Here is a 22,822-nt window from a genome sequence, read left to right as displayed (position 1 = left end):
GATTCCTATGCCATTATAAGACAGGATAGCGGTGTAGCAGCTTATGCTATACAAAAGGGATAAACCCTATCCTTCAACAGTGATGGCTGCAATAAAAAATATGCGAGTTGGCTGCAAGACGTTTGAAACACTGTGTACTGTTGAGAACTGTATGTGCGTTTTAGCCACACTATATAGTTTCTATTAAGCTTGAGTTAGGAAAGATTCTTATATTTGAAGTTTGGAGTTTATTTTATTTATTTATTTGAAGCTTGTAAAGCACACAGCTACCCTCAACAGGGGTGTCCCGGCGCAACGGACTTAGAGCAGCAAAAATATCTAGCGCGGTTATCGGTTGGAGAACAGCCAGGGGTTTAGATTGCGCCGAAACAGAGATTCAGATTCAGTCAACCGAAGACATAGTGGTAGGCTGTTCCACAGTTTAGCAGTCACAACGGCAAAAGCTCTGCCCCCATTCTGGAACGGCGGAAACGGGGAGGGCGGAGAAGGCAGAGGTGATTTGATCTGAAAGCTCGAACAGACTGAACAGGCTTGAACCGGGATCTGAGATAAGCAATCCCTTGGCCCTTTAACGCCCTGAAAGCCAGGACCAAGGACTTAAACTGGATGCTGTAGGTCACAGGCAACCAGTGTAATTTCATCAGATGAGGGGCTATTGAGTGACGATAGGGGATGTTACATATCAGCCTTGCTGCAGCATTCTGCACAATCTGCAAACGTTTGATCAGATAGGCTGGAGCTCCCACATAGAGGCTATTGGCATAATCCAAGTGAGATGCAATAAGAGCATGGGTGACGGTCCTTCGTGAATCCAGAGGCAGGAAAGGGAGGAAGTTTGCCAAAGCATGCAGAGGTGACCTTATTAATTTGAGTCTTGCATGACAGCTCATTGTCAAATTGGAAACCCAGATTTCGAGCTCAATTTACCGGTACCGGGGGAATGTTAAGCTCAGACGGCCACCACAGCAGGGGAGGAAGTGGAGCACTTTTATTGAAAAACAGCACCTCGGTTTCATCCATATTGAACTTGAGGGTATTGAGGGTCATCCACGATGAAATGTTAGCCAGGCAGCATCTAAAATTGGCAAAGCTAACATCCGAGTGATCTCTAAAAGAAAACACAAGCTGAGTGTCATCAGCATAGGAGATCACTCTGACCCCCAAAGATTCAACTACCTCAGCCAGAGCTGATAGCTAGACATAAAAAAAAGAGGGCTCAGTGCGGAACACTGAGGGACGCCGCAGCTGTGTGTTTTTCTCTGAGACAAAAGGTTGGAGGAAGACCTGCTGAGTTCGACCACTCAAAAAAGATCTGATACAAGCCAGGGGGGTATCCCGTATCCAAAGATTGTATAGTTTATCAATCAGAATAGCATGGGAGACAGTATCGAAAGCTGCGGACAGGTCAAGGAGCACCAGTATGGCCTCCTCACCTGCATCCACACATTCGCGGATAGTCTCAGTTACCTCCAACAGAGCGGTCACGGTAACTGAATCCGGATTGTGAGTCGTGAAACAGTTGTCTGGACTCCAGGTAGCCAGCCAGTTGTTCTTGCGCGACTTTCTCAAGTATCTTGGCTGGTTTAGGAAGGAGAGAAATAGGGCTGTAGTTACTGAACACCGCAGGATCGGCATCAGCTTTTTTCAAAATGGGGCTCAACATGGCCTGTTTCCAAGATGTGGGGAACAGACCTGTAAGTATTGAAGAATTCCAGATTGAATTCAGTGGGGCAGTAATGAGGGGGGCGAGAGAGCTAAGCACCTGGGCAGGAACCGGGTCCAGCGGGGACCCCGATTTACACAACCGCATTTTTATCAGGGATGTTTCCATAGAGATAACATTGAAGGACACAAACGCCTCCTACTGGGGAACATTAAGGTCAGGGGGAGGAATTGCATGGGCCTGATTGAATATTGAATGAGGCAGAGATATCGATGATCTTATCATGAAAAATGTTAGAGACACCGTCGCAGAGGCTTTGACTGGGGCAAATCGGACAGGCAAGGGCCGCGGGTTTGGCAAATTCTTTCACAATTTTAAACAAAGTTTTCGAGGAGTTTTCAGCTGCGCTAATTTTGCCGATAAAGTATTCCCTCATAATAGAACGTTTAAGTTTGTGGAATTTGTTTATCGCGGCTCTATAGATGGCTTTATTGTCAGGGTCATAAGTTTGTCGCCAGCGTCGCTCAAGCTTTTTGCAGTTGCTACTTTCCGTGCATAAGGCCGGGGAGAACCATGGCGCTGAGGGTTTTAATTTGGAGGAGGATAAGGGTCACACCGGGGCAATGACGTCAATGACAGAGGAGAGACGTGAACTAAAGTTAGAGACATCGGTGTCCAGATCGTCAGAGGACTGCCAGGTAGAACTAGCAAGAATGGGTGCTAGAGCAGCACAAGTAACCTTATACCATTTCCTGCCGAGATTCCTGGCTTTAGTTGGAATGACAGATGTTAGGACAGTGGCCAGCCTAAATGGAATCAGATAATGGTCAGATCAGGTAAGAGGTTGGGGAGGCGAAGTGGTAAGGCCAGAAAGGTTAGTAAATAAGAGATCAAGTGTGTGGCCGGCTTGATGTGTAGGGCCCTGCACCCGCTGGAAAAAATTGGGGCCCTACATAGTATCAAGGAGAGATCTAGCCTTGGAGCACGCAGGATTGTCTACATGCAGGTTGAAGTCTCCCAAAATAGTAAAATGGGGGTGCTTCAGTGATAGGTCAGCGATCGTAGAGAGAAGTTCAGTGAGAAATAGAGGGGAAGAGCCAGGGGGGTTATATAGCAAAACACCCGCCAGGATTAAGTTAGTTGCTTCCGAAATGCTAAAATACATGGCTTCAATGGAACCGATGTTAGAGAGTTTTCTAGAGACGTTCTTCCAGTTTGATCGTAGGATTACAGCGATCCCACCTCCTACCTTAATGCCCGTTCAACTGATCCCAACAAAACGGTAATCCGGGGGCATGGCAAGATTAAGGTCAGTGTTGGAGGAATCTTTGACCCACGTCTCTGTCAGAAACATTAGGTCCCAGGAGTGAGTGAAGAGGGAAAGCCAAATATCTCCCGCGTGGCGAGGGAGAGATCTGCAATTAAGCAGGCAAGCCTTGATGGAATCAGGGTGCCAGAAGGAGTGGCTCCCCTTACAGGCGCGTTAGGCAGTTTACTGGATGGACTCTTTGTAAACGGGCACTTGTCACAACTAAAATAGTTGTTTAGGGGCCAAGTGAGATTGCAACGTGATGAAGAAGTGCAATCCACATTTCTAAGAGACAATAGTTGGGAACTGGACCAACATAATCTTGTAGCAGGGGGATAACAAGCAGCATGGCTGGCGCTGGTCGCGGAACAGGCACAGACGGGCTTGACTTTGGGGCACCTTCGGCGTGCCAGCGGCGCGCCCGCTGCGCGTAGGAAATGCCATGTCCCTTAAGTAGCAGTAGGGGGACAGAAGCTGGAGCGCTAACCCGTGACTCCACCCTCCAGAAACGGAAGTGACGTCCGGCCGCCCTCTCTACCCTCCACAACAAGCCCGTGGTGGACCGGGGTAGGGGCTGAGGAAGTGAAGGTGCGGGGCGCGAGAACAGGAGGACAAGAATAGCGAGACAGGTAGGAGCAGCACAGTACTGTTCAAGTTTTTAAAAGCGGTACAATTATAAAGGCAAAAATAAATGTTAAAAACCTAGAGCAGCTAGCGCAAGGACATTAGTGCTGCGCGCGTCAGCTGCGCGTAGGAAATGCCATGTCCCTTAAGTAGCAGCAGGGGGACAGAAGCTGGAGCGCTAACCCATGACTCCACCCTCCAGAACCCGAAAGTGACGTCCGGCCGCCCTCTCTACCCTCAACAACAATCGGGCAAGCCCGTGGTGGACCGGGGTAGGGGCTGAGGAACTGAAGGTGCGAGGCGCGAGAGCAGGATGACAAGAATAGCGAGACAGATAGGAGCAGCACAGTACTGTTAAAGTTTTAAAAAGCGGTACAATTATATAAAGGCAAAAATAATTGTTAAAAACATAGAGCAGCTAGCGCGAGGACATCAGTGCTGCGCTCGACCTTATGCATATTTTTCACAAGTCAATAGCCGAATAGAATGGCCTTAAATGAAGATCTAAATAAACAGCCAGCGAGGGCCTTCAAATTGTACAGTTATGCATTATAACATTTCTACTGGAACTCTAGAATAAAAAGAAAGGATTAAGTGACAATTGCTTAGTTATATCCCACTTTCTCAAATAAGCATAGAAACTGAACTCACCTCTGCATGATTTTGGCCATGAACCTTACTTTCGAAATGGATATCAGGTCTACCTCCTGTTCTCCAGTCACCTCGCTGTACGGTCCTGTGTAGGAAATCATACCGTGTTATTTCTTGCATTACTAAATACTGGCATAGCTGATAGTACAGATATCTTGTGCCACAGAAGGACAACCGAAGAGGGAAACTGAAGGATGCAGTAAACAAGCCAGTGGCTGAAGAGAGCATAAGCAAACAGGCTGGGCTGACAGAGAACTCACTCTTTGTATATTGTTTTGCTGCTGTGTTGATATGAGCTCTGTGAATGCAAGTTCTCAAATCAGAACTAAAAAAAAGCTCACCTTCTCACGGCCTGTCTTGAAGATTTAATAAGAACTAAAAAGACAGCTTTGACAGTTGCAGCTGCAAGGGTATCAAACCAATTGGCTTAAAAAGAGTGGCTATCAGATGCCATTCCTAACAGGTTTGGGCTTGCCAGGAGCATATTGAATCTGAGGTTGCAGGCATAACAATTACATCACACTTGTTTCCAAGCGCTGCAGTCATTTTTACCTGTGCCTATTTATTTGAGAGGTGGGGGCGGGGGCAAAATAGTGCCTATCCGTAAACGGGTCATAAAACAGGAGGATATTTGGCCCGTCCTGTTTTGTTAGTCAACAGCACAAATAATGTTGGCACTCGGAGGCCAATACCTATAATGGGACTAGTGGAACTACAAGTCCCAACAGCCTAGTGCTGCTGGCTGAAAAACGACCTCATAGGTGGTCGCTTTTATGACACTGGCCCACGATAGTTAGGAGGGAACCTTCCATACTCAACAAAATAAAGGAAGGACTCTTGGGTTTCCCATGCATGCCTCTTACCCTGCATTAAATTGCAGTTACAACAGACTGCTCCACTATTACACTGTCATTACCGCACCAGGGCTCTTTTACAAGCTTTCTCCACCTCTTCCCCTGTTTATTCAATTCTCATGGGATCCTTCTGGAAGCTCAAAGAAGCAATGGAAGGTACCACTGAGTGGGAGAGGAACAGATAACCGTGGGAGTAGGTGCATTAGTTAGTGGCTGCAGATGGCACATGGCTTTGGCTACAGACGGCGCTTGGCTTTAGTAGTATGTGCAAACTGCTCTGAAGAGTAATACAGAAAAGTAAGGCACATATGTCAGACGGTAAGGTTGTGTGGTCACCCTCTCCTAGGCTAGCCACCTTGTTCCGGTCCTTCGCAGCTTCTTTCGGCCTCCAGTGCGGTTCTCAGATGTTCCTTTTGCACACGGCTTTGCTGCAGGGCTATCAGATAAGAGGTGATTTCTTCATCTTAAGGAAATAACTGGTGCAATGTGCTTACATATACTCACTGTGTAACGTGTGCAGTAGGAATTCAAGTTCATTGGCCCGTGTCCACATGTTCCTGTAAGGAAAGCAGAAAACGCAGATGCCAGGATGGCTCTACATTGACAATTGCTAGGCAGTTTAAGTCCAGAAATGAAAATCATTTTATTTTCTACCTTTTAAACATGTATATGTGTTAGAAGATAGAAGGGGAACTACTTTAAGGTAGTGCTATACATGCGCACATGGACACCAAACCACCAAGTGTTTCACCCACCTGTGCCAAGCTGCCAGGTGTAGCTGATTTTAAAAAGGCAAGATCCAAGGAAAGCACCTACTTTTAACTTCTGAAAGTGTTATTGGAGAATATAAACCTTAGACGTCCATATTTAAGTTTGAGGTTCACCCGTTCCTTGGATACCTACCAGAAATACCCCAATTTGTAAAATGCTTCTAAGACAATCTGCTTCAATAGAACGGCGTGTGACTCTGCAGCCAACTTTGAGAAGTGCTCTGTGCTCGTTTTGCAAAAGATCTTTAAGAAATGTCATGAGGTGAAAAATTGCTCAACATAAATCTTTGAATGTGAAAGGGGGGTGTGGGAATGCTCTGAGGTAGATACACTAGTGCAGAAACATTCAAAACACCAGCCCAACGAAAACCACGACGAAGCTCATCACAGCAGCCAAAAGTAATAAAATAGGCTAAAAGAGTTAACTTTGAGCAGGACAACTGGATAAATGGCAATGCTGTTAAGCAACCTGAAATGAAGTACTTTATCCTCTGACGTACTGACTAAGAAACTAGGGGGCATATTATCAAGGCAGGTGAAATGAAATTATCGCCACTTTTGCGGCCGTTAAATGTAATCGCCCTATTAGCAAGCTGTCGCTAACATCAGTTAGCGACAGCTTTTAGGTGATAGCGAGCGTTTTGGGCCCGCTTTGCATGTCAGCGATATTTATCGCTAATGACATGCAAAGTGGGTGTACATAACCAGTTAGCGACTGAAAGAAGTCGCTAACGTCGCTATCGCCTATTAGCAAGGCGGACGTAGCGATAAAAAAATTCATACTAAGCGCGAATATCGCTAAAAACTAACGCCTGCTCAGACCAGTTCTTATGGACCTGTATATTCAATGGGAGGTGGATATTCAGGTTAAGACCCTATTGGCGTTAATGCCTGAATATCGCTGGTTTTCCAGCGATATCCCATATTTCGCCACTATCGCCGGATATTTTATCGCATTGAAGATAAACGTTGCTAATAGCACGTTATCTCTGTGATAAAATACGGCGATGCTAGGCGATAAAAAAAATGTCGCTATGCTTCTTTAGCGATAAATATCGCTACCTGTTGATAATATGCCCCCTGATTCTTTCTAGAATGGTTGCACATTGGAATAGAGAAACATATTTCAACTTGAATGGTAAGTAAGCCCAAAGCACCCATCCACCACCCAAACGTCCTATTAGAGCTTCTAAAAACACAGACACCAGTGAAGGAAAACAATTGACAACCTGCATACACACAACTCTAAAACCACACAAGAAGGAAACCATCCTGCACTATGTGATTTGATGAAAACGTTTTTACGGGGCTGCTATTATTTGTAATGTAAATTTCCGGTATGCGGTGCTAAATGAACAAAAGGATTATGCTTTGTGAATTGTTTTATTTGCTCCATACCTGTGGTTTGCACATTACTGTACTTATTTATCTTATATGACCTGTCTCTTTTTCTTCCTCAATAAAAAAAGTATTAAAAAACATCAAACAAGGAAACCATCCATTAGCCAATCAGTTCTCACCCACACCTCGATAAGGACATTCAGGAACGTATATACACAAATGACAAAACTATCCCTCTAGGCCATCTACGTGTCTTCAGCCAATGTTAAAGTGCAACCATCTGCTCCTGTATTTAATTATAAATACAATTAACAATGCAGAAAACTAGCCATGCATGTTCTCACCCTCCAATATATATATATATTGACCAGCGAGCAAGGTGACCGGAATCGCCGAAACGCGTTTGGTGGATGGCACAGCAATGCACTTGAAAGAAAGAACAAGCATTTGCAATGCAATAGGTCTCGCATTAGGAAAGTTTGAGCTATTGGTATTGTAAATGACAAATTTATTATTTATGTGTTGGTTTTGAAAATAGCGAAATTAATAGCTTTGTCATTTACAATGCCAATAGTTTTAACTTTCGCAAATGTGACACCTATAGCATTTGTAATGCAATATGTGTTGTATTTACGTGACTTAGATGTATTGCTACACAGGACGAGCAATGGTGCAACACACAGGACCAACTGGTGCTACACAGGACGAGTGATGGTACAACACACAGGACCAACTGGTGCTACACAGGATGAGCGATGGTGTAACACACAGGACCAACTGGTGCTACACAGGACGAGCAATGGTGTAACACACAGATCCAACTGGTGCTACACAGGACGAGCAGTGGTGCAACACAAGCTCCGCTAGAGCCACAGAGGACGAGCAATGGTACAACATAGGACCAGCCAATGGTGCACAGGAACAGCAGCTGTACTAACAGATGAGCAATGGTGCAACACACAGGAACAACTGGTGCTACACAGGATGAGCGATGGTGCAACACACAGATCCAACTGGTGCTACACTGGACGAGGCAACACAAGACCAACCATTGCTGCACAAGATGAGGGATTGTGCAACACATGGCAGGCTAATGCCTCTTAGGACGAGCACTGGTTCAACAAAGGGTCAGCTCCTGTCGCACAGGATGAGCAATGGTGGAATACACTGGATGACCTGGTGCCACACAGGATGAGCAGTGGTGCAACACAGGCTCCGCTAGAGCCACAGAGGACGAGCAATGGTACAACAGAGGACCAGCCAATGGTGCACAGGATCAGCAGCTGTACTAACAGATGAGCAATGGTGCAACACATAGGAACAACTGGAGCTACACAGGACGAGGCAACACAAGACCAACCATGGCTGCACAAGACAAGGAATTTTGCAACACTGTGCCGGCTAATGCTTCTCAGGACGAGGATTAGTGCAACAAAGGACGAGCGATGGTGCAATACAGGACCAAGCAGTACTGCACAGGATGATAAGTGGTGCAGCACAGGGCACAGACAATACCTGTACCACCCTGTGCTGTGGCGCAGGCAACGCCTACATCACCCCGTGTGTGGCACAGACAATACCTGCACCATCCTGTGCTGTGGCGCAGGCAATGCCTACACCACCCCATGCTGTGACACAGACAAATACCTGCACGACCCCCTGCTCTGGCACAGACAATACCTGCACCCAGTGTGCTGTGGCACATACAATACCTGCACCACCCCGTGCTGTGTCACAGACAATGCCTGCAAGACCCCAAGCTGTGGCGCATACAATACCTGCACCTCCTGTGCTGTGTAACAGGCAATACCTGCACCACCCCGTGCTGTGGCAAAGACAATACCTGCACCCACTGTGCTGTGGCACATACAATACCTGCACCCCCTGTGCTGTGTAACAGGCAACACCTGCACCACCCCGTGCTGTGGCACAGACAATACCTGCAACCACCGTGCTGTGGCACAGACAATACCTGCACCACCCCTGCCCCAGCACAAGCCCTTCGCGTGAAAACAATGGAGGAGCCCATGTGCAAAGACCTCCTATGCACAAACCCTCGGCTGCACGCCGGCACACCCTCTTCCGTGCATGTACCAGACCTTCTGAGCAGGTGCTTCGGAACAGGCTTCACCTGTACAGACCACAGGCGCCTCTACAGGTGCCACACGCCGCTGCACAGACCTCAAGAGCTCTGCCTTGAACACGGTGTCCAGCTCCTATGCAAATCACACCGGCCGCTGTACAGACAACACTCCGCCGCCTATGGAAGAGGGTCAAATCGGATCGGTCCATGATCCGGGGAGCAGTGCCCCCCTCCCCAACCTGGTGAAAGCTGCACCCTACAACATACAACGGACACGTTCTGCGTAAAGGGGCCACTCTGAGCCTACAACGGAACCTGCTGCCCTTAAACAGAACCCGGCCCCCTTACAGGGGAAGACAACGAACAAAGTGAACACTCGGCCTAATGCGCGCACCCTGGATAATGTGGGCTCCGCGGAGCGCCGGTACTTGTGACCGAGCAGTTCACGGCCGTGCTGCATAGAGTCTGCCACAAATGTTACCGGCACGAGAGAGAAACCCTGCGCGAAATCTCTTCCGCCCAAGATAACACGGAGTGTGGACCGTTCAGGACAGTTTACAGTGAGCTGTTGTATAGCGCCTTGGCTAAACGACGAGCCCCCACTGGGAGGAGAGCCGCCAGATTGCCCCGAGAGCCCCGTCTACACTTGCCTACTTGCAGCTGTGAGGCCCGAAGGTACGGCGGAAGCGTAGCAGTCCGCGGGTGCTCACCGCACGCCACATATGCCTGAAGCGTACCCCTTCGCACCAACCTGCAGCGTCCTGGAAAGCACGCCGCCCACTTCCTTTGGGCGGGACTTCCGTCTTCGTCTCCCGCGCACGCGCCCACGGAGTGCCTGAGAGAGGGGCTCCCATGCCTGAGGGAGAGCCCCGGCTACAGAAGTCCCGAATGGCGGTAAGTGGAGCTTAGTTTTAGGGGGTAGGGGGGTGCGCTTGTGTGCTTGTGTGTGTGTGTGTGTGTGTGTATGTGTGCGGTGGCGGCGGCAGGGGGTCTTTGTATGTGTGCGTGCGTGTGTGTAGGTGCGCTGGTGTGTGTGTAAGGGGTCTCTGTGTGTGTGTAGGTGCGCTAGTGTGTGTGTAGGTGCGGCGGCGAGGGGGGGGTGTGTGCCTGTGTATGCGTGTGGCTGTGTATGTGTGTGGCTGTGTATGTGCGCATGCGTGATTGTGTGTATGTGCGCATGCGTGAGTGTGGGTGCGCGTGCACGCAGTGTAATCCAGCCGAAGAGAAGCGCGTGGCAGTTTCTTGTCCTTCATTCCCCCGAGTCAGCTAGCTATAAGTCTCCACCTGGACGCATCCTTTGGATGCGAATTCCAGGCTCGACCTAAAAAACTAATAAGGTTACAGCGGCTGCTGTTGAATTCAAGAGTCCGCCTCTCTCGTCTTCTTTGGAGTGAATAACAATCACGTAGAGAGGGGTTATCGGATATATATATATATATATATAAAATTAATGATTCATCCACCTTCCACACATTTTCTACCACTATTTACATACAACCATTAAACGAAGTGGTCAACATACAGTGCCCCTGTAACATACGATAAATAAGGCCTCTCTTCACAGTCTCATGATGAGGAGCTGATATCACTGAACGAGTGAACAGGTAGATAGAAATCCCTACATAAATAGGTTTTCCGGTTTGTGCGTAGAGGCTCTTCACAGCTGGCATCCATCAAGGGTTTTGCAACCTCTGTAGTGTTTTTCTTCAGATAAGATAATAACTAACATTTAAAAATAAAAAAATACTGGAATTCACCAGTCACAGTTTTTTAACTGTATTACATCACTCATGACATGTTAAATGAAGTCATTGATAACATAACATAATTTATGACATCACTCATGGCATCACTAATAGCACCATAGTGATATACAGCAGAGAGTTACTGAGGGGTAGATTCAGAAACTTGTCACTCAGTGCAGCGCAGCAAGTCACCTTGCTGCATTGCACTGTGTGACAGGGAAAAGGAAGGAATGTGCAGTATTTAAGTCAATATGGTGCATTCCTGCCTGTTCCTCTGCTCTGGCGCCCTTTTGGCAGGCCAAGCACCATGCAGGATTTTTTTTGTGCAGGAAGGGGCACCTTCCTGCCCAAAGAATGGAGCACCTTCCTGCACATGTAGCTTCATAAATCTCACTTTAGATTTGCATTGCGCATGTGCCACGTTACGCGGTGCAAACACAATGCAAACTGGGTCATAAATATGGCCCTGAGTGTACAAGCGTAGGTCCACAGAATGTCACAATGATTGTATGAAGTCATCAGTGATGTCAATAATTATGTAATTTGAGATGTCATCAGAGATATCATCAATGGTGTTATATAACTGGTGAATTTCAGTGGTGTTTTGTTTTTTACACATCAGTGTTTATCTTATTTCAACATCTAACTATAACATCACTTTAAACTTTAGATTTTTCAGTTAATTTCTAGAATCATTTTAATGTAAGCTAAGATCTTATTACCACGCCTCAATATAATGTACATTTAACCTTTGATTTTTTCAGTGAATTTCGTTTTTTTTTATAACGTAAGGGAAGATAGTAGTACCATACCATATTATAGTGCCTTTTTTCCCCAGTAAATTTCTAGGGATTTTTCATTATATTAAGCCACCTCCCCTGCTGCACAAGGCCTTGAGTTGTGTGCGGCAAAGGGGTTGGCTGACGCTCCTGTCCAGAGCAGCGAGTGTCCAACTCTCTGCTGTGCTTTGTGTGGTGTCGGTTGCAAGTCCAGGCCTCAAGCTATCTGCCCCACACGCACCCAACCTACATTTTGTTTTATTATTATTTTTTGCAGGTTAAACTGTTCTCCTGTAGTCCTGGCATTCAAGCTTCAGACCCCGACGAACTGGTATTGCAATACTATGCCAAGGAAGCTTGCATGGTATTGCAGTACAATGGGGGTAGAGCTTGAATGCTTGAATGATGGCTCACGCTTGAGTACCGCAGCACAAAATGTTTTGTTTTTTTACATTTTGTTCTCTGGGGTGGCCCCTCGCTCTCACTCCTAGAATCACCAGGGTGCTGTTTTTCTGCCCCATTATACATTATTTTAAAAACATTTTCAGGACATGGGGACCAAGCCCCAGGCCTTGTAATAGCAGCCACAACATTTTTGTCCAAATTGTGGCCAGCCGATCAGATAACTTATATCTAAGTGACGCCCATATGTGCACTTACATAACTATTTACATACTAAAAAAGGTGAGTCCACACAGCCAACCTTGAAGCACTCAACATCCGCACAACTGCCCATGCAGTTGTCTAGGCAACCAATCCAACTTCGCTTATCATAACACACCAATCCCTAATACTACTAAATCACATAGTTATGTGTGTGAGCCGAATGGATACAACTAACCTTGGATGCTCTGAACTTCTTGCGCATGCTGGCAAGCCTGCATACACCAAAGCTGCAATGCACTTCAAATTATGCATATACTAAGCCAACCATATATGTAAATAATTATTTATGAACCCACCCACTTATCCAGTCATGCATGCTTTCAACTACTCATATATGCATGTTTGCAGCAGACAACGAAAAAATGTGAATTTATATAAACTTTCCTTACCCCAGACCCAGCTAATGATGCATGTATCTAATCACCAAACCCAGCTTATTACTCATACATGCAAGTGTCCCATACCCTCCCACAGAATAAAACAAGCATTTCCAATGCAATAGGTCTCGCATTTGCGCGAGTTTGAGCTATTGCCATTGTAAATGACATTGCCTTTTATTTATGTGTTGATTTTAAAAACATAAATAAAAGGCATTGTTTTTTACAATGCCAATAGATTAAACTCTCGCAAATGTGAGACCTATTGATTTGCAAATGCTTGTTTCGTGTGTTTACAAGAATGTGTCCAATTTAGTATTTTTTTCTACTTTAAGTCACATTTTTTGTTCAAATTAATGATTACAGTCCAGGCAACATCAGGCAGCAAGGTATGGTGTTTTCCTTATTCATTACACGCAGATCGATTATTTCGGCGTAGGTGTTTTAGCAAGGGCGCGCGTTCCCACTTAGTTTAGGATCTTGAATGGCCCTCTTTGCAATGCCAAAGACAGAAAGCTACAGACACACATGAGCGGTGTAATCACTAACAGCCGCGTTTATCTTATATTTACATGCTCAAGTATTCTAAAGCGTGCGCAGACACCTTAACTTTAGTAATCTGAACAACATTCCCCTCTGTCCTAGTGAACATGAGGCTAGACTAGCAAATGAACACGTCATAGGAGGCAGTGGCTTACTACTACTGCTACTGCTCCTACTAGTACTACTCCTACTATACCTACTAGCACTACTACTACTAGTAGTCTTACTAACAATAATAGCAATAATCATAATGCATATTATTATTATTATTTTATATGGCGCCTCTTGCCGCACTGCTGTCGCTTCATAGGGCTATAAATAACTGAAAGGTATTCGCAAAGTTACACTTGGCAGGTGTACTTATGTGGATGTTGTAGTCATTCATATCTTCCAACCTCTCCACCCAAACACACGTACCTTGAAAACACGCCCCACTCAGACCTGTGTGTAGCCTGAATGTCACGATCTGAAAACTCAGACTTTCACACTTCTGTTGATAAAAAGCGGGCCACTGCAATGAGCGATAATAGGATTTTCCTTTACCGCCTAGACACCGCACCCCCATTCCGTCAACTTTCACTGCCAAGAAGGTTACAGTGCCAGAATGGGGTTCAGGTCAATGTGCGTTATTAGAAAAATGCACACTGACATATTCCATATGTACGTTTCCATACTGCACCGTGCACATACTAATAGTGCTGCAAGTAAAAAAAAGAAAATAAACACGAGGGCTAGATACAAACAAGAACGAGGTTTAGGTAGCGTTCTAAAAAGCTACTGTAAGTCCCCTGCTCGACGTGTAGTCTTTATTTTTGTTATTTTTGAAATGCATGACTGCCGCTGTCAAAACGGGCGACAGCAACCTAACTCCGCCCTCCCCCCCCCCGTAACTGTCACACCTGGGGACAGGTTCGTTACTGATAAGTCTTAGTGGGACGCATTGACTGTAACGGGATCACACAGTAAGGCAACTCCGCTGTTACCAAATGATTAAGTTGTAGTTGGACAAACTCCCTAAGCTTCGAACGTCCTTATCTCTGAAGTGCTCCCTGCTGGGGTAGAGCGGCTCAGCTACTGCCCCGGCCTCCGCTCGCTCTGGGAGGGGATGTGTGAGACGCGGTACACTTATAGGATTGGGCAGAGGGGGGTGGTAGGGTTGGGGGCAGAGTCACTCGCATACGAGTCCTCCGCCTGAACCGCCAGGCAGTTCCCGACGCTCCGGAGACCTTGGTCTGCATCAGCCCGCACACGGAGCTCCGAGGCGCGATGGGTGAGCTTCGCCCGCCTTGCGCAGTTTGCAAATAAATATCAGCGGCCTGAGCGGAGGCGCCACCGAGCGGACACTGCACGCAAGTGCGCGAGGCACCAACGGCAGCCCAGCAGCCGTTCCAAAGAACCAGCAGGTTAGGGCTCACCCAAAACAGTCATGCTTTCTGTCTCCTCGTTTTCCCAGGTGCAGACAGCACCTACTTCCTGTTTGGCCGGCAATGCTTCCGGGTCGCCGCAGGCAGCGCGGCGGCCCGCCCTGCACGGGGAAGGGAGGCAGCTTTCGAGGAGGACAGCACCTGGCCGCGAGCGCGTTCTCGTGCGCGTGGCCTTAACAAATCGGCGCGCGGCCAGTGCTGTCCTCCTGGGAAGCTGAGCCGTTAACAATAAGGTCTCTGGCGAGAGCGAGCTTCGCTCGCTTCTAGCCGAGACCTAAACATGCATGCTTAGTAATCCTAGATATAATAATACATAAAAACCAACTATCCTTGTTCATGAACTGTTTGACATATATCCAAACATGACGCAAATTTACATATAGCCCAAACTATACACCACAGGAAATACAGAATGAGTGGTAGGAATTCAGTAACCGAAAGGCACACAGATGATGGACAGAATGCAGACCAAATCAAACATTCATCCTCAGTCAAGAGATCTGGGTTAAATCCATAGTACTTTTGCTCACCATGCCACCCCAGTTTAGACCCAGCCATATGCAAATAAGTCTTGACCCTGTCACTCATGGTATCAGTCAAGCCCGAACTGCCAACTTCCAGCAATAAATAAATAAATAAATAAATATATATAAAATATATATATATATAATATATATATATATATATATATATATATATATATATATATATATATATATATATATATATATATATATATATATATATATATATATACACATCACCAGGTAAGCCCCAATTAAGTGACACCTCAGGAAGGTAAATAGCAACGTCTTTTAATTTTGGCAACTTGCAGGCAGACAAACACCATGTACAGGCATCAAGGTTCTATCTTTCGCCATACGCGTTTCTGGAGTGTCTTGCTCCCTTCTTCAGTGGTGCTGTAAGCAGACTGGAAGCACGGTTTCCTGTGCATCATTTAATTTTCAAATATCTGCCACAATGGGCGTGGCCATCGTAGTGGCTTTCTGGGTGTTGTAGTGCGCTGGGGTATTCCCCATGTGGGGCTGCTGTTCCATTCTGAAATTCAAATTATAGTCGAACCCTCGTGGGTTGAGGCGCCATCAATGCATGTAGTCTGCTTCGCTTTTCAGTAGTCAAAAGCATTGATCAAGCCAGCACCACCCTGTAATGGCGCTAAGCTCGTCTTCCTCCCACAACCACCAGCACCAAACGTGGCGCCAGTGCGGCCCCGCTAACGAGCGGTGGGCATCACTTCCGGCCGGGCTAACAGCCGTCACAAATCCATCACCAGGTAAAGCAGGGGAATGAAACCCATCATTGCCAGTTGTGCAGTCCGTGAGGCTCGTGAGCAAGGGCGTAGGCCCGAAACGCCTTGAGCTGCTTTGACTGGGGCCAGCGCCGGAAGAAGTTTCTCCATAGCGGCCTTCTCAACAGGGGCAACCTTTTGTGGATTAATTAGCGGCCTTGTCCGGTCGCGAGAAGGCCCGCCGCACAGCAGCGGATCCAGGCACTCAGATTCGTGTGTGTCTATGAGAAACGGAGTTATTCAAAACGAGTGAGAAGACTTAACCTAGCTGACCAGCTCTGCAATTTCATTCACCCACTGTGGATTAATGTAATTTTATGGACCATCTGCACTAACAGACTGGGGTAACAATGCTGGCTTCACTGCAAATACCAGGATGCACTGTTGTGTAATGCCAAACATGGCGCAAGTACACGCCCACAGGGGCTGGACTATGTTGAAAATAAAGCAGGTGAATGAAACCCATCATTGGCAGTTGTGCAGTCCGTGAGGCTCGTGAGCAAGGGCGCAGGCCCGAAACCCGTTGAGCCGCGTAAAGAAGTTTGAATGTTTTGAGTGAGCTGCTTTGACTGGGGCCCTCGCTGGAAGAAGTTTCTCCGTAGCGGCCTTCTCAACAGGGACAACCTTTTGTGGATTAATTAGCGGCCTTGTCCGGTCGCGAGAAGGCCCGACGCCCAGCAGCAGATCCAGGCACTCAGATTCGTGTGTGTCTACGAGCAACGGAGTTATTCAAAACGAGTGGGAAGACTTAACCTAGCTGACCAGCTCTGCAATTTCATTCACCCACTGTGGATTAATGTAATTTTATGGACCATCGGCACTAACAGACTGGGGTAACAATGCTGGCTTCACTGCAAATACCAGGATGCACTGTTGTGTAACGCCAAACATGGCGCAAGTACACGCTCACAGGGGCGGGACTATGTTGAAAATAATGCAGGTGAATGAAACCCATCATTGGCAGTTGTGCAGTCCGTGAACAAGGGCGCAGGCCCGAAACGCATTGAGCCACGTAAAGAAGTTTGAATGTTTTGAGTGAGCTGCTTTGACTGGGGCCCTCGCTGGAAGAAGTTTCTTCGTAGCAGCCTTTTCAACAGGGGCAACCTTTTTTGGATATATACACATATTCATTCATTCTCTCTCTCTCTCTCTCTCTCTCTCTCTCTCTCTCTCTCTCTCTCTCTCTCTCTCTCTCTCTCTCTCTCTCTCTCTTACTCTCTTATAGTCCGCTGCTCACCAACAAATTGATAGTTTTCATCCGTTTTTTAAACACACCTAATGTCGTGTCACAAGTGAAGTACATCATAATGAAGGAGTAGTTTCTGTCCTGTAACTCCAGTTCTGTAGTAGGGGTATCTCTGTTATAGTCATAATCTAGTGAATAGTCCCGCCCATGTGCGTGGACCCCGGAGCAATCAAAAATAATCTCTTACAGTGTCAAAAAATGCAGAAATGCATAGACACTTAAGAGAGAATTTAAAGACAGATAATGCAGCCTAAAAGGCTACACTGTCCAGTACTTCAACTAGAAATTCCACCATAAAATCCACAAAACAGCAAAAGCCTGTACAGATTTCCATTGCTTTAACAGCAAACTCCCTCAGGAATGATAGAGAGAAGAACCTGGACAGACAAGCCCCATAGGCTGCCATTATGTGGCTCAAAACAGGATACTGTGCCTTTAAGAGAATCTTCCAGAACCTTCTCCCAGTATCCCAGAATGCATAGCAGGTCCAACTTACTTTCAGTTCTTTTTGAAGGCGTAACACGCCAGACCTGTAGCATTCCATAAAGGAATATGTCTCTCTCCACCGGGGAGGAGGGAGGGCGCTTATGACTATAACAGAGATACCCCTACTACAGAACTGGAGTTACAGGACAGAAACTACTCCTTCTGTAGTAGGGGATCTCTGTGTATAGTCATAATCTAGTGAATAGAATGGCAAGCCCATCCCCACATCAAGCGGCGGTGGAGAATATGAAATTACGCCACTATTGTGCGAACAAATTCCGCAGCGAAGCCTGCCCAACCTGAGCGTCTGCCCTGGCATCAGTGTCCAGGCAGTAATGCTTAGCAAAGGTATGGACCGACTTCCAAGTGGCCGCCTTGCAGATCTCTGCAAAGGGAACATTACGAAGCATAGCTGTCGTGGCAGCTTTGCCTCTGGTGGAATCAGCCTTAGGTTTACCCCCTAAGGTCTTATTAGCTTTGCAGTAACACAATTGTATGCAGGACACAATCCACCTCGAGATGGACTGTTTAGAGGTAGCAAGACCTGTCCTGACTGAGCCATAATTAATGAACAATTGGTCTGACCTACGAATATCTTTAGTCTTATCAAGATAAAACTTCAGCACCCTCCTCACATCCAGGGAATGTAAAGACCTTTCCGCTGGAGATGACGGATTCTGAAAGAACGTAGGCAAAGTGATAGTCTGATTGATATGAAAATCAGAAACAACCTTGGGAAGAAATTTAGGGTGAGTACGCATAACAACCTTAGCAGCATGAAATACAGTATAAGGTTCTTGGCAACACAACGCCTGAATCTCACTCACCCTGCGGGCCGATGTAATGGCCACGAGGAACGCCGCCTTCCAGGACAGGTGCTGCAACGAAGCCTTATGAATGGGTTCAAAAGGCTCCTTCATCAATCTGGACAGCACCACATTCAAGTCCCACGAAGGCGAAGGAAGCCTGACTGGAGGGAACACTTTCTTCAAGCCTTCCAAAAAATCTTTGATCACAGGGATCTGGAAGAAGGAAGTCTGTGAAGGGCCTTTCCTGTAGGCAGTCAAAGCAGCCAGATGAACCTTAATGGAATGGACATTAAGGCCCGACTGCGCCAGATGTAGCAGATATGGAAGGATGACATCTTCCTTGCATGTCGTAGGGTCATAGTTCTTAGACTTGCACCAGATGCAAAACCTCTTCCACTTGTAAGCATAAGAAGTCCTAGTGGAAGGTCGCTTAGCCTCCTTCAGTATGTCCATACAATCCTCTGGGAGATTCAGATGGCCATATTGCACTATTTCAGGAGCCATGCCGCCAAACTCAAAGACGAGAGGTTGGGGTGAACCATCCGCCCCCCGAACTTCGTGAGAAGGTCCGGCCTGCACGGCAGCTTCATGTGAGGAAGGAGAGAGCGGTGAAGTAGGTCCGTGAACCACCACTGTCTGGGCCATTCCGGGGCAATCAGAATCATTCTCGCCCTGGATTGGGACAGCTTGATGAGAACCGACGGAATCAGGGGAATTGGTGGAAAAGCGTACAGAAAGCTGTTCGACCAGTTGATCCATAACGCGTTCCCCAGCGTCCCCGGCTGGTAGTACCTGGAGGCGAAGCCTCGGCATTTGCTGTTTTCGGCGGTGGCGAACAGATCCACGTCTGGAGTACCCCACCTTGCGAACACTTCTCCTAGTACTTCGTCGTTTATGACCCATTCGTGGTTTTCCTGAATGAGTTTGCTCAGTTCGTCTGCCTGAACATTCTGCACACCTGGCAGATGGGTGGCCGTTATCGACAGTCCTCGAGCCAGAAGCCAGTGCCAGATCGTCTGCGCCTCCTGCGACAGAGTGCGCGATCTCGAGCCCCCCTGCTTGTTGAGGTAATACATCGTTGTCGTGTTGTCTGTCTGAACAAGCAGAGAGTTGGTCTGAAAGGACGGGTGAAAAGCCTTCAGTGCCAAGTGCACAGCCCTGAGTTCCAGGAAATTGATGTGGTACGTGGACTCCATCAGGGACCACGTCCCTAGGATTTGTAGGTCTCCGGAGTGCGCTCCCCAGCCCTGGAGAGAAGCATCCGTCACGATAGTCTGTGTGGGAATGTCCTTGTGGAAGGGAACCCCTCTGAGGAGATTCTCCTTCGAGCACCACCACTTCAGAGACTGAAGAGCATGCAGAGACAGTCGTATCTTGTCGTCCCAAGATCCTCTCCTCTGGTCCCATTGATCCCCCAAGCACTCCTGCAGCGGTCTCATGTGCAGCCGCGCATGTGGCATCAGGAAGATACACGAGGCCATCGATCCCAGCAGAGAAGACACCGTCCTCACTGTCGTGGATGGAGTAGACATGAGAGCCTGAGCCTTCCGAAGGAGTGATAAACGTCGCTCTTCCGAAGGAGACACGCTTGCTGACAGCGTATTGATGGAGGCTCCCAAGTACTGGATGCGCTGGACCGGAATCGGGACCGACTTGGACATGTTGATGTGCAACCCCAGCTTGTTCAAGAGAACGCACGTCTTCTGGAAGTGTGCTTGAGCTTCCGAGAAGGAGGAGGCCTTGATCAACCAATCGTCCAGGTACGGGTAGACAAACACCTTGTTCTTCCGCAGGTGTGCCGCTACCACTGCCATACATTTCGAGAACGTCCTGGGTGCAGACTTCAGCCCGAAGGGCAGCACCGTGTACTGATAGTGATTGGTGCCGACTTGAAAGCGCAGAAACTTCCTGTGTTTGCATGCAATTGGCACGTGGAAGTATGCGTCCTGTAGATCTATGGCACACATCCAATCTCCTCGTTGCAACTGAGGGTAGATCTGATGCAACGACAGCATGCGAAATTTTTCTCTGCGAATCCACTTGTTTGCCTGTCGCAAATCCAGAATGGGCCTGAACTTGTTTTTGTCCTTCTTGCGGACAAGAAAGAACCGAGAGTAAAGACCTCTTCCTCTTTGAGACAGAGGTACGTCTTCTATCGCCCTTTTCCTTAGCAGAATGTCTGCCTCCGCCTGAAGCTCGCGCAGTTGATACTGCGAGCTGACGGGAGGAATAGATGGGGGAGGGCTGGTGAAACGCAGACTGTATCCATTGCAAACAATATTCAGCACCCACTTGTCCTGAGTAATTTTTCTCCACTCTGCCAGAAAAAATTGAACGCTTCCCCCCACCGGAGCGGGTAACGGACGAGGGGGAAGTAACTGCTCAGGGTCGAGACCCGGCCGGGCCCTTGGAAGCGGTAGAGGACTGCTGTCTACCTCTACCCCCCTGGCGTTTCTGGAAGGGCCTCCTGTACTGCTGCTGCTGTTGCTGCTGCTGATGTTGTCTGGCAGACTGCCCCCTTCCACGACCCTGCGACCCGAACCGCCGTTGGAACTGGCGGTAGGGTTTCTTCTCTTTGGGCTTCTCCAAGCCCACCGCCGTCAGGGTCTCTGCCTCGGCCTTCATCCTGGCCATCTCGTCATCCGCGTGTTTTCCGAAGAGTGTATCTCCGGAAAACGGGAGATTCGCCACACGTTGTTGTGCTTCTGGCTTAAGAGACGTCAACCGGAGCCAAGCATGGCGCCTCTGGTTAATCCCGTGGCAGTATCCGTGCGCAGACAGCAAGGAGATATCCGCCGCGGCGCTAATGGCCTGGTTAGAGACCAGCATCCCCTCCTGGACGATCTCCATGAAGTCCTCTTTGCGGTCACGAGGAACGAGGTCCGCAAACTGCTCCATTGAGTCCCACAGTGCACGGTCGTATCGTCCCAACAACGCCGAGTCACTGGCAGCCTTCATTGACGAGGAGGATGTACCACACGCTTTTCGCCCAGCAGAGTCGATCCAGCGGCTCTCCTTGTCCGGAGGCACCGTGGATGCAGGGGAGGTGGCATGAAGCTTCCGGGCCGCTGTCACAATGACCGAATCCGGCGCCGGGTCCTTTCTCAAGAAGGCTGGGTCCGAGTCCGGAGCTCTGTATTTCTTGAGGAGCCTGGAAGGCGCAGACTTCACAACCGCCGGCGTCAGGAAAAGCTGTTCAGCCGGCTCGAGGAGCCCCGGCACCAAAGGCAGTAGGGGGCGAGACATGTGTTTCTTGTGTAACGTCTCAAAGATGACAGAAGTCGAAGGTGTAGGCGCTTCAACTTTGATCCCCAACTTCGCCGCTCCGCGCAGGAGAACCTCTTGGAATGTGCCGATATCGTCTATCGGGGACACCCTAGTCTCTGGCGAATCAGACAGCGTGGGCGAGTAAGAACGGGTCCCAGATGAGCGAGACCTGGACCGACGCCTCCTATGGCGATGCCTGGATCTCGATGAAGATCCGCGTCCACTCCTAGACTTGTCCCGTCTCCCCGAGCGAGACCTCGATCTCTTGGGCCTGGGACGGTCCGCCGGCCTCCCCGGTTCCGGAGTCCTAGGCTTCGGCTTCGATTTAGGAGTCTTCTTCGGCGGCGTCGGAAACTTGGGCATCGACACCGCCCGCGGTGGAACCGGGGGTGGGGGAGTCACTGGAAGCGGGGCCTGCGGAGCCGGTCGAGCAGGCAATGGAGGGGGGGTCGGAGCCTTTGGAGGCGGACCCCTTGGTAAAGGAGGCCGAGAAGGAGGCGCTGAAGGCTTCTTCGGGGTATATACCTCGGAATACGCCGTTCCCGGCGAGCCATCATCCTGTCCGGATCGTGGGGAGCCCCCCACAGTCCTGGGCCTGTCTTTTCGACCTCCAGACGCCGAAGATCGGTGCCCAGACGGCGAGCCTGGGTCCCTAGACGTCGAGCGGCCCCTCGGCGTCGACCGTTTCGCACTCCTCGACGTCGAACGGTGTCGACGTCTCGACGTCGACCCCGACCAGATGGACGAGCCACGGAATCTCGACGACGGGCGATGGTGCCTCGACGGCGACCTCGACCTCTTCGTATGTCTCGACGTCGACCTCTTGGATCGTCTCGACGTCGACCTCTTGGAACGTCTAGACGCCGATCTCTTTGA

General features: G+C 48.5%; 1 protein-coding gene across 2 annotated transcripts in view; it reads right to left on the bottom strand.

Annotated features, from left to right (window-relative positions):
* Positions 1-22,822, bottom strand: part of LOC144753541 (uncharacterized) — an 869,206-nt gene that overhangs the window by 50,921 nt on the left and 795,463 nt on the right. Inside the window, exons 21-22 of one of the 2 annotated variants that reach the window (XM_078641195.1) lie at positions 5,457-5,558; positions 4,248-4,332 (exon numbers count right to left, since the gene is read on the bottom strand). In XM_078641195.1, the coding sequence (XP_078497321.1) occupies positions 4,248-4,332; positions 5,457-5,558 (187 nt within the window). Of the gene's footprint in view, positions 1-4,243; positions 4,333-5,456; positions 5,559-22,822 lie in introns of those variants that run through there. The other variant, XM_078641196.1, reaches the window with a different exon arrangement.

The sequence above is a fragment of the Lissotriton helveticus genome, chromosome 5_1 (genome assembly GCF_964261635.1).
Source record: "Lissotriton helveticus chromosome 5_1, aLisHel1.1, whole genome shotgun sequence".
Taxonomy (NCBI): domain Eukaryota; kingdom Metazoa; phylum Chordata; class Amphibia; order Caudata; family Salamandridae; genus Lissotriton; species Lissotriton helveticus.
Note: the sequence above shows the minus strand (reverse complement) of the source record. Positions and strands in the feature narration are given on the sequence as shown.